Raw genomic sequence first — 12,532 nt, 5'->3', positions numbered from 1 at the left:
TAATTCGCGCCTGCTTACTTGTATTCCCCGTAGTGTCTACCATCAACACGTTGTGTCGTCTGTGAACCTCGAACACGCGTACTCCACTCTGCTGCTGCACCATGTAGCTTTTGCCGTCGTGACGCTCAAGGTACACATCTTTCTCCTCCAATCTACCGTAACTCATGATGTTGTCGGCTAAGTTCTTAGCGTAATGAACATCCGAAATGTCCACCACGACTTCTGGTTCATCCACGATCGTCTTGAGCTCCACAGAGCCTTTCTTGATTACCCTAATGTTCTCACCATTCGCCACTCTGTATTGATCGTCACAGTCCACTGCGCTCTTTAACAGCTCTACGGTCTTGATCAGATGCACGCTGGATCCGCTATCCAAGATCCACGCGTGTGTGTCGGTGTTTGTGCCCGTACCGACCGCTAGCGAGACCTTGATCTCTTTGGCACCGTTATTTTTCTTCGCTAGACAATTTCTCGCAATGTGTCCAATGTCGTCGCAGTTGTAGCACCTGCGAGTGTCAGTATTGCCCACGCGTGAGACGGATTCAAGTCCTCGTTCACCGTGGACACCTCGGTTACCGCCATGGAACCGACCATGTTCTCTGTTGCCGCGACCGCCTTGGCCGCGAGATCGTTCGTACTTGGCCATGCTTGCCTCGTACTCAATCGCAAAAGCCACTAACTCCGTAGCTTGCTGCAAGTGGTCCATGCGCTGTGAGTTCAGCCTTGTGAGCATTGCACTCTGTAAGTAGCCGGGTGCGGACTTACACAAACACTGTATCACGTGTAGACCCGAACACCCCGACCTTTCAGCCACTTACGTCAAGCACTGGAAGTGCTCCACCCACGTCCTTTCGCGCAGTTTCTCTGCCGTCATCAGCTGCAGTCCCTTGGATGCGGTGATCGTCGTCATGTACGGCACTAACATTATGTTCATCACATGCTCCAGTGTGGGCGACTCCGCTGTCCAGAGTGAAAGCATCCTCTCGAAGTACACCAGTGCAGACCCATCCATCTTGCCGTTTAAGGCAAGGATGCGGAATTCCTCCGACCAGTCACCACCGCTCATCTGCTGAGCTGCAGCCAGTCGCTGCAGGAACCGCAGTCGCCAAGTCTTGAAATCCGCACCAAGGCCAGGATACACCTCCTTGCCCGCGAACTTCGCGAAGCCCGGCCAGTCCAGGTCGCGTGGCTTCGGCACCTTGAGTCCGAAGTTCGATGGCGGCACAAACTGCTCTGCCATGGGTGCGGCCATCCGCTGTTGCATACTTGTTGTGTTCTCCGTCGGTGGCGTCGGCATCTCTGGAGCTGGCGTCGCCTGCGTCGGCGTCCTCATCGACGCGTCGAGAGATCCTACTCTCATCCGCCGAGCTCGAGCCTTGATGAAATTCGTAAACGCGCTCGACTGTCCGTACTTGTGTTCGAAGGATGGCGTGTCCGTGCGGTGCTGCAACTGCTTTTGAAGCTCCGCTTCGTCAGCCATGAACTTGGCCTGTTGTTTGGCCATCCCTTTAATGAGTCCTTCAAGTTTATCTAGCCGCTCAGAGCTTGCGCTAGAGCTCCGGGTTCCCCTTCCTGGACCATCGGACGCACCTGACTCAGAATGCGTCTCCTCGAACAACTCAAACGGGTCTGCTGCCACGTTCAGCCCGTGGACATCAGTCTCTTGAACATCGCGCGGCTTTTGTTGTTGTGAGGTGCCGTCGGAACCCGTTGAGCTCATAACCTATTGGGCGCTTGTGCTTGGCGTGGTAGATTAAAGACTGATTGAATTAAGTTGTTATGTAAAATGCATTCTCTCCTTCGAGAGGTTTCCTAACTGCTCATCCTGTTTACCTTCTCTGCTGACACTCACCTTCTCATGAATGACGAGATCTTCTCCATCTCATCCGTGTGCGTGACTTCTCAGCATCTCTTGGTCTCATGTAGATCTTCTGTGAGCTCCGACAGCTTATAGTTAGCAATGCCAGAGTATCACCCAGGGCAATTCCGTCACCATCATTAACTGTCAGTTAAGTAGACCACAATCTGTGACGTGCGCCGAGAATCGATGGCCGTCATTTTGGACAAACTGCTCGTTTTACAAAAAAAATCACTTCTACTTTTGCCGTGGCGCGGAGCAATGAATTCCTTAGCTGCTTTGACCATGAAGCTCGACTATACAAAAGAAGGGTACAGATCCCCGCTTGACTAATATCGCTAACGCTGCGATAGTACCAGACCAAGGTAGAGAAGAGGTCGTGGTTACCCAGGAAACCACATGACGGATATCCGTGGAGCGTAGACTTAGTGACGAAGATGACACAAAAATCAAATTCACAAGGCGGCTCGTCATTCAGCAGCTGCACATCGCACCGCTGTCAAACAGATTAATCAGGTTCGGAAGCAACAAGGCGAAAGGGCTGTTATGCCATTCGAGTACTTACAGCAACAGTACGACCAGCAGTTACATTTACAAAAGCAGCAAGAAGACGTTAGAAAGCCGATGGACGCGCAAGTCAGCATCTTCAAGACCGTTTCGACTATTACAAGTGGCCGAGGAAGCATTGAATCGGCAAGGGAGGCAAATAGAGGATCTGACAGAGGCAGTCCGACTACAAATCGAGAGCACGACGGGGGTTGTTTGCTGAAAGCTCTGTAGGCGACACTACCAACGCTAATGAGGGCCAGGTGCCGCAGGAATCGAAAGTGATGTTAGCTAATTTGCCTTTTCCGCCTATGTAAAGATGCAGTAGGGAAAAAGAAAACGGATTTTCATCGATAGCTACATGTTAAATAGGCGCAGAGCAAACATACTAACCCAGGCGACGTAGACACAAGTGTCCACAATGTCCTAAAGCCCCTGTATTGAGCAAGGAGCGCTTATCGGAGTTTGTCGCTTGGAGCTGTTCAAGAACTTGACCGATATCACCGAGGATGACGGTAAATCTCACTTTCTGGAAGCCTATTACCTACATACAAGAAACTACAGCTGATGGTGAAAACATTAGCTATGAGTGTGGATCTGCATGATGCTACATCCCAAATATCGAGGCTGGGTGCAAGTATTTACCAGATACTTGACGACATAAACATGGAGTACATAATTCACAAAGCCCCCAAGAGAGTACGAGAGTATCTGACCAACGCGTTGTGTCCACATGCATTCGATCAACGTTCTGAAATTATTTTGGTGCGTCCGAGCTAAACGCCAATCAAGCGCAACGTTTAAGTGTTTCTGAAGTGGCTAAAGCCGCAGCTAGAAACGTTTATGAAGAATGAAGCTCATATTACGGCTACGACCTAGATACCGAGCAATTCTAAGCCACGAGCGCAGTTGTAGAACAGCAACGCGCAGGCAAGAACCAGCCTGGATACAATCGCATATGGCCCAGCAAGCTTATCACATCCCCCAACTAGAAGTACAAACACGGAGTCTCGATCTTTAAGCTCAGCTGGTAAGTCTCGGCCAAAGCAGTCGGGCGCGAAGACCAAGCGTCGCGAGTGTTATAAGTGTCATTGTTGTGTACAAATGTAGTAGTTGTAGCTGCCATTAGTTTCGAATATGAGGTGGCATCAACTCTCCGGCACATCCCTCGGCTGATCTTAATGACTGGCACGCTGACCTCTTTCATAATTGGCTGGCCCTTACCACTAATTGATACTCAACTACTTAAATTGCATCTCGCTTGACCTTTTAATCTTTGCATTGCTTAATTCAAGAGTATACAGACTCGTAGATATTGTGGCCCAACACTCCCACTACAGATGCCAGCATTGTCCGTCAACTTTTTTCTTATTGTCCATCAGGGATCGTTCTCGAAGATGTCGAATTTAACCATTCTCAGATTTTAGCTGCCCAAAACAGCAAAATCTACCTATTAAACTTAAATTTTGTGTGTGTTTGAACGGTGAATTTATATCCAACCTTGATTTGGAAACCCAAAACCAGACCTAATACATTTTTTCTTATAAAAATACACTTAGAGTTTGCATTGAATTTTTCGACAATTACTTTCGTTGTTCACTCTCTATTCTGCTGCTGTCTCGCCAAGTGCAGGTCCCGATGTTCCCCTTCGGAAGGAAGGGGGGGGGGTCACAAGCGCTTCCGTATCCCTTCAGGCAACAGTGATCCGGCTTAGACCACCGTGATACTCGTGTCCTGACTTTTTAGCATTTTAACGGATCGCCAATGGCTCATTGGAGGCACTGCGGAGCGAAAGTCTGAATTTCCAGTCTTCGACCATTTGTACTTTACTTGGTGGCAATTTTAGAGAGTCAGGGAAATTTGAACCTTAAAGAGTAAAATGTACTCTGGAGTAGCCCGAACATGTCAAATTTAATTTAAAAGGGACAGGTGATGAGTTAGCTGACGTTTTAGCATTAAAATCAATATTTACCAAGCCCTTTCACTTAAATGGTCGCTTTACTGTTAACTTTATTACTGACTTTGTTGTTTTAACTGAAATTTTACTTTGACTTTGTAAATGTACCTTTGCAGCCAAAAGCTTACTTACGGAAAATCTCATTTAAGTTCTCTGACACCCTTCATAAATTGAAGTTTTTCAACTATAGCTAAAGGGTTTAGTTACAACATCCGCTATCATATTGTTTGTGCTACGATAAGTAACCCTGATTTGGCTATCTTCATGCTTATCTCGAGCAAAAAGATGCCTAATGTCAATGTGCTTTGTAGATGAGTGACTACAAGGGTATTTAATATTTCTGATATCGGTAGTACCGGACTCCATGCATTTCGTGCAACCAATGCATTTCATGCAACCGCGAACGTAAAAAGTCAACACAACCAAAATCTATATGGTGACACCCCTTCTACAACGAACTTCCATCCTTGACAAAAAAATGTAAAATAGCACCAAACTTTTAGTTTTTAGTGAGTGAGCTATGCTATGCTAGTTCCGGCGCTGGTGGCTCGGCAACACGAAACGTGCCATCTACCATTCGTGGTCCTATCGGAACGAGGCCCGCCTTGACAAAACCCCGCTGTAATGTTTCGGGGGGAACTGCCCTCCACGCCTCGTGCACTATAGACGTGATTAACCTAAGTCCTTCCTTAGCGTTTAAGCTAAAGTCGTTTGTAATGTGGTGTTGAACGTATAGCTCTCTACACCAGTGTTTAAAAACACGCATGACAGACACATCCATCGGCTGGGCAAGTCCTGTCGCTCCTGCTGACACAAAGTCTACACCCGTCATAGCTTCCTCAAGCTTGGCGCGAACAGAGCCCATTTTGTGAACTTTGAGGCTGTCTAGCAAGAGCATGCGGCAAAAGGTGACCGACGGAGTCCACACCTGCTCATAATATTAGTAAAAACAACAAAATTTAAAGAAAAATAAAAGCATACCTCGTTGACCCATTCGATCATAATGCGCTCATCACAATACGCATTCTTTTGCACAGTAAGCACAACCTCATCTGCTTTATGCAGCGGATGAGCTTGCAGCTCGCAGTGAAAAGGGCCTCCTGTGGCACCAGAGAACACAATAAACGCTGGCAGCTTCTTTCCAGTGGCCGATGCGCACAGAAAAACACTGGCACGAAATGAGTTTTCAGACATTCCTAGATCACAGTTAGAACCAATAGTACATAAGTCTTATATTATAAGACAATAACAAAATGATTACCTTGCACAACATCAACGTCACGTTTCCCACGAAACGTGATAGTTGTTTTAGGATTCATGTCGATATATATGGAGGTTTGATCCATATTGTAGAAGTGATTATACTTCTCAGTTCCTGCGCTAAACATTTCCATCTTATGGCGCATTGCGAGGCCGAACTCGTCAGCAACGACCTCAATAGTAAAATTAGTATTTTAGCAACAAATTAAAAAGAAATAATAATTTTAGCACATACCTGCACTTGCGTCGACCCTTGTGCGTGATACAACGCACGCTCAAGCCATTTCTGCTGCGGAAACGGCGGAGGTACTCAACAGCAGCTTGTTTCGAGCGACCGAGAAGAAAGCGTGGCTCTAAATGTGCGCTCATCATGAGCAGGCACCTCGACGTGACAGCGCGCACCTTGTTCTTGCGTATGTCACGAACCCAGTCCAAAAGCCTAGAAAGCAGCATTTTGTTAGAAAATATAATATATAAAACTCGAATGATCTTACTTTTTTTCTAGTTCTGGAAAAGCAACTTTAGGCCCACGACGCCCTTGAAGAATAGTAGTGCTCCCGGCTGCAGCGGCTTCGATGTCTTGTCTTCTTTTCGTCCATCGATACAGCGTAGAGCGGTGGCACTTATTTTAGGATGCCAAGCTCGTCGAGACACCGCTTTCACAGGCCGCATCCACCGCCTTGAGGCGGTGCGCGTTTGTATGGAGCGCTTCGCGCATCGGCTGTCAAAACTTGAAGTGATTTCCAGCCACTGGTTCGGAGAACTATGTTTGCTGTTTTTACCGATTTTGATTATTTACAATTTCTAAGGATGTAGTTTTTACAGTGGTTGCACGAAATGCATGTAGTCCGGTATTATCACACCAACACTGAGTCGGTAGTAACTGCTCATATTCTAATTCTTGCAGTAGTAGTCTTAACCACATCTCCAGACTTACTCGTTCACTAGCGGCTACTAGCTCTGATTCCGCTGAATTAAGACTAATACAATTTTGCTAAATACTTTTCCAAGTAATTCATGCCCCAGCAGGTTTTATTACATATCTTGTAATTGATTTCCTTTCTTCAGATGCATTCGCGAAGCTCGCGTCTGTGTATATCTCTAACTTAATAGTTCTTTTGCCATTGTACTGGATACCATACATCGGGTATCCTTTCAGGTACTTTAGTACTCGCTGAGCCGCTCTCCAATGATTCCTTTTATAGCAAGACAAATATGAACTTAATTCTCTCACAGCGTTAGCTATATCAGGTCTAGTACCTCTGACTAGATGCATTAATGACCCAACCAAATGTTTGTAATCAAACGGCTGTGCCGCTATCTCTTCAGGTGATAGCTTATATTCCTTTACTAAAATCACACTTTTAGTTTCTGGTGTGGGCGCAGTGTTACAATCTCCCATCTCTTTTTTTAGGAGGTCGTTAATGTACTTTTATTGAGATATGCGTAGCGTCTTATTTGCTAGGTCTCTTTTAATCTCCATTGTGTAATTCACCCAAGTCTTACATTGTGAACTTGTCAGACAGCTTAGCTTTAAGCTAATTTATTGAACTTAGTTTTGAGCCTGCAATTGTCAGGTCATCCACATATACACACACTACTATGACATGCTTAACCCCATTAGTTTCCCACCTTTTTAGATACAAGCAATGCTCCTTCTTGCATCTAAAATAACCTAACGTCTTTAAAAAGTCATTTAAAACTACATACCAAATTCTGCGAGTCCATTAGGCCTTTCTTTAGCTTGCAAACTAAGCTCTCAGTTCCTTGGCGGAATCCCGTCGGCTGCCTCATATAGATGTCTTCACTTAAAACGCCATTCAACAACGCTGTATACATCCATTTGGTGTAGATGCAGCCCTAACACTGTAGCTATTGCTAACAATAAACGCAAAGATTCGTATCTTGCTACTGGTGCAAACCCCTCTTTATGGTCAATACCGTACAATTGGGTATTTACTTGTACAACTAACCGTGCCTTAAACCGGTCAACTGAACCGCCGGCTTTGCATTTACAGCCAATGACAAACTAGTAGCTTTCTTAAAGCAGAAAGTGGCACTAACGCCCATGTTTTGTTACTTGTAAAGGCATCATACTCAGTCTTTATTGCACACTCCCACTGCTTAGCATGGGGGCTCTTACGAGCCTCCTTAATCGATCTAGGAATAGGTATTCTAGTTATCTTATTAGTCAACTAGAGCTTTTAGCTGTGTCACATAGTCACCGAGTCGAACATTACGCGTCCGTTGTCTTTTTGACCGACGGATGTCACTAATTCGGTTTTGCACTCCGACTGATTGGGACTTCGGTGGTCGAGTGACACGATCTGAGCTGATGGTTTTAGCATCTGTCACTTGAATTTCAACTTTTAGAACAGATCTAGTTCTTTTACCTAGGCTTTTAAAAATTATTTCTTCTTCTAGGTTGATGGTTCAGTCTTCTATCGGGAAAGATCGATTGATCATTGTTTCAGTACCCGCTAGACTAAACTTTACATCGCGGGCAACAATGTATTTGTTGGCCTTAATATCTAAACGTCGGTATCCTTTTGTTTAGATAAGAACCCAAGCAACCTACATTCGATGACTCAATCGCCTAATTTAGGGCTCATTCGCTTTGACTTTGAAATATGTGCGTAGCACGTCAACCTCCAAATTCCTATCCATAACCCGTTTGGCATGACGATTTAGTATTAATAGCTCATAGGGGCATTGTATACCTAATCTTGCCATAGGTAGTCTGTTTGTGACATCCACTATGTAAAGTAGGGCCTCAGACCACCATTTATCACCCATATTGGCACCTCTAATTGCACATCTAGCACCAGCCATCTTGGTTTGGTGGGCTCGCTCTTCCATTTTCTTCTGGCGATTCAACATTTGAGCTTTCAAATTGTAGACCCGATGTATCGTATATATTTGACACCTCAGTATTAACAAATTCTGTTCCTCCATCAGTCCTAATTATCTTGACCTTTAAAGAAGAAAATTGACAAGCGCTTTGATAAAGATCCTATTTTCTCAGGTACCTCTTTTAACAATTTCACATTTATGTACCACTTATAAGCAGTACCATCGTCTACAACTGCCAATGCATATCGGTAACCAAAGGAACCGTATAAACCGTTTACTCTTAATCGACCGGTTGAATCCATCTGAAGTGTGTGTACTGGCTCTGTGGTCTTAGTTCCCACCTTGTTTCTATATAACATTCGTCTGTCCTTCATTTGAGCGCACGGTTTACAAGAAAATGAGACCTTCTTTAGTGCCGAATACGAAAGATTAGGAAGGCCCTCAATTTTGCTACTACTTTTGGTCCTAATTAGGCGTTCTTTTCCGGCGTGGCTTAGCCTTAAATGCCATTTTTAATACGCTGGCTAGCTTACCGGTTTGTATGTTAAAGACACGCTTTTCAGTCGGTTTTACAATCGGTAGGTAATATACTTCACGGATAGTCACTGCCGCAAAACACGGGTTTTGGTCATTTTTAATAAAATATAGGAATTCACCTGATTCTGACTGAATATGCCTAAATCCTTGTCGAGCCAAATAATCTGTACTCAATAAGTTACTACAGTATTACAATTTCTGTCAAATGATACATCATTTAGTGCTAATGCACTCAACCTTCTTTAAGGGCTTAAAACGTTGTTTTATTGGCCCTTTAATGAGCTATGAGAAATGCTCCCGGTTCCGTAGGTAAACGTATGGCCCTGACCAGGTGTTAGGCCTCCTTTAAATCAGCTTTGAGCTGCTGTTATAGCTCGGCCTGCACCCGTATGAACCACCCACATATCTTCAGTTAGCTTTAACCTTTTCAAGACTCGTAAATAGGAGTGGTGCTGCCTACGTACCTCTTCTTCGATGCCGTCCATACTCAGTGGAGACTGGGCACAGGTGTGCGGCAAGCCGCCATCGTCCTCGAAGTCGTCATGATAGGCAGGGTCGAGATTTTCAATGTCGTCCAACATCTCGTCGTCTCCGCACTCCTCCAAGAGGGACTTCCTACACATATTAAGGCGCTTTTTCCCTTCTCCCATTACCGACTTGATGGTGTTAATCGGGGTGGGCTTGAACTTCTTGTCCTTTTTACAGTGTTAATGTCAGTCTTAAATAAGGGTCCGCCTTCTCAGCTAGGATCCCTATCAACACGCATCACCGGGCAGTCGTTTTAAGTAGCCCCCCTTTTAGACAGTAAAGGCAGCTCTTCCCACCCTCTCCAGCACTGCGTTTTCGCTTCATTCCTTGTTTTACCCCAACTTTATTGACGGTGATCGTCTGTGTCTTGTCCGAAAAAATCACTTCTTTTTTGGATCTTTCACCAAAACGCTTGCGTAAAGCCCCTTCCACCTGATCCACCGTAAAGTCTTTTTTCTTCATGGCGACCGACGACGCCCAAAACTCACTTGGGAGCTAGGATAGGAATTCGATGCAAAGCCAGGACTCGGTGACCATGTCCTGCCCAAATAGCTTTCTGGTTTTCCGATTTATTTTGTTTTCTTGCCTCTTAAGCTGGGCAAACAGCGTCCTTAAGTCGGGCCAAAGGCTGCGCACCAGTTTCGACCAGGCCCGGGTCAGCTCAATTAGACCCACTGCATCACCTTGGGAGAAGTCCTTCTCGAGGTGTCGGATGACCTCGCATGGGTCCATGGGAGACACCACGTCCGGTAGAGTCGAGAAAAGGTAGTTTGGTAGAGCCTGGTTTAGCAGGTTCTACATGTTACCCCTTCCCCTCGTCTAATGCACTACATTTTATCTCATTGGGAGTGCCTCTTTCTCGTTCGTGTCGGTGGTCGGAGATGCTGGTTTGTCCGGATTGCACCGCAGGAAGTCAGCCATGAGAACGTTGGCTTCCGGCTGCAGCTTCTCGGGCAGCTTAGTTTGCTACTCACGGTCCAACTGGTTGACATGCGTCAACAGCTTGTCCTTCCACATAATATAGGACGTTCCACTGAACAGTTCGAGACCGCCTCCAGTCTTAGCAATGACAGTCATGTCGTACTTATAATGTTGTGTAGTAATGTAGTTGCTGTAGCTACCGGCAGTTTCGAATACGAGGTGGCATCAACTCTCCGGCACATCCCTCGGCTGATCTTAATGACTGTCACGCTGGCCTTTTTCATAATTGGTAGGCACTTACCACTAATTAATATTCAACCACTTAAATTGCATCTCGCTTAGTCTTTTAATCTTCGCATTGCTTAATTTAAAAGTATACAGACTCGTAGATATTGTAGCGCAACAGTCATTACCTCACTCATGGCGTGTTTCAGAGTCCAGAGGCGGAGAATGCACAAGAAACCAACTTGCTTTACGAGCAGCACACAGGAAGGAAGGTGATTTGCGATCTTCAGGTAGATGTGGTAGCTAGAAACTTTGCAGATAAATTACGCTCGCAAAATTCTGCAGATGTGCAGCAAATGTGAAGATTGCGAAGATTTTAGTTACTTTGAATAGACGAGCAGCTCTGACGCTCATTTTAGCGAAGATATATACGTTACTTGATCAGACGAAGCTGCCAAGGCGAATGTTACCGTACCCCATTCTACTTTGGGAAAATGGCTATTCTCAATTACGAGGAATTGAAGCTGGACTTTAAGTGTGACCCACCAGGTGGCCGTTTGGGCTGAGGTGCGTGTCGGGCTGGTTTGGGTCACTTCCAAACAGAGTTAGCGACGTGCCGCTACTATAGGATGTGATGGCTCGCCTGGGAGACAATCCGGTACATTTTCTCAAGCATGCCCAGCAACGTCAGAACGAATGCGGTTGCTCTGAGCATTTTGAGTTTACTGTGTCTCCTAACCAGGTAAGCTTTACATTACAGTGGATTCCGGAAGCTTGGCGAAGACAGAATCGAAATGCCGTTTTTCAGTATCCACAGCAGATGGTAGTACGATAAATGAGGAGGAATTGGCGGGAAGACGTACAGAAGGTTACTTATCAAGACGCACCGTCTAAGTATATTGATGGCTTCGAAATTCGGTTGGCCGAGATGTAGGATGCGCTTGCACTGCAATTGAACGTGCTCGTCGATACACCGCCAATTTAGATTTAATTTAAGAAAGAAGCAGAGCCGTCGCGCTGCAAAGATCGCCACTATTCTCATGAGCATCGCGAGTATTTGGCACGACACGTCGAACAAGTCCCGGTTTCCGGCCGCTGCTACATAAATTTGCTTAGCCATTTGTTCTCACCACCTCTGATAACCAAGAAGCCAGGTATAGAGCAATTTCGATGGCTGTGAAGGGCCCAAAGGAGCAAGTGGGGCCGACAGCGTGGCCGATGCCGATGCTGAAAGTGAAATGTGATCGTCTACGCGGATCGAAATACGATTTGAGGTTAGATTTCTACCATTATTCTGGCTGTTGGAGGCAGTATCGTGTCAAGAAATATACTCAATTTTCACTGAAGCGGGGGTGATCACACCGACCAAAGCTCTCTTGGGGAGTACAAACCGTGTGTCGCACGTCCAATACATGGCGCAGGATATGTTCGCGGATATGATCTTCTCGGATACGCAGATAGCATTGAAGTACAGCTAGGTTTATTATGTCAAGTCCTCAGTATTTGTATCCAGAAAGGACTAATGTTTAGCCCTCCAAAGTGTTGTTTTCTCATGAGAAGCTGATGCCGTGTCATATCGGGCGACGGAGTGAAAAATGATCCCAAGAGAAGTGCTGCTCAGCCAGCACCCCCCCCCCTCTGTCACCGGCCAGCAACTTCGGCTATTCGTGTGTGCGCTAAACTGGATGGGGTCGTTCATTCCAGCCTTCGACAAGATAGTACAACCTTTATCTAATTTCATGGAAAAGGTTTATGAAGTTAGAGGTGGGCGCAAGAAATCGCTCGTGCGGAGCGTGCAATTAGCAATGGTGTGTTGGGGGAGAAGAGGGGGAATAATGCCTGGAGGC

At 45.8% G+C, this 12,532-nt stretch overlaps 1 protein-coding gene across 1 annotated transcript; it reads right to left on the bottom strand.

Moving 5' to 3' along the window:
• Positions 1-227: 227 nt before the first annotated feature.
• On the bottom strand, positions 228-1,720 carry PITG_07293 (uncharacterized protein; the record flags this gene model as incomplete). Its single annotated transcript, XM_002905180.1, has 3 exons — positions 228-258; positions 384-772; positions 842-1,720. The coding sequence occupies 3 exons, from the start codon at positions 1,718-1,720 to the stop codon at positions 228-230; spliced, it is 1,299 nt and encodes a 432-aa protein (XP_002905226.1).
• Between the last annotated feature and the right edge of the window lie 10,812 nt (positions 1,721-12,532).

Source organism: Phytophthora infestans, genomic scaffold (assembly GCF_000142945.1).
Source record: "Phytophthora infestans T30-4 supercont1.10 genomic scaffold, whole genome shotgun sequence".
NCBI classification, from domain to species: domain Eukaryota; phylum Oomycota; class Peronosporomycetes; order Peronosporales; family Peronosporaceae; genus Phytophthora; species Phytophthora infestans.
The sequence above is the reverse complement of the archived record's forward strand: the minus strand, read 5'-3'. Positions and strand labels throughout refer to the sequence as shown.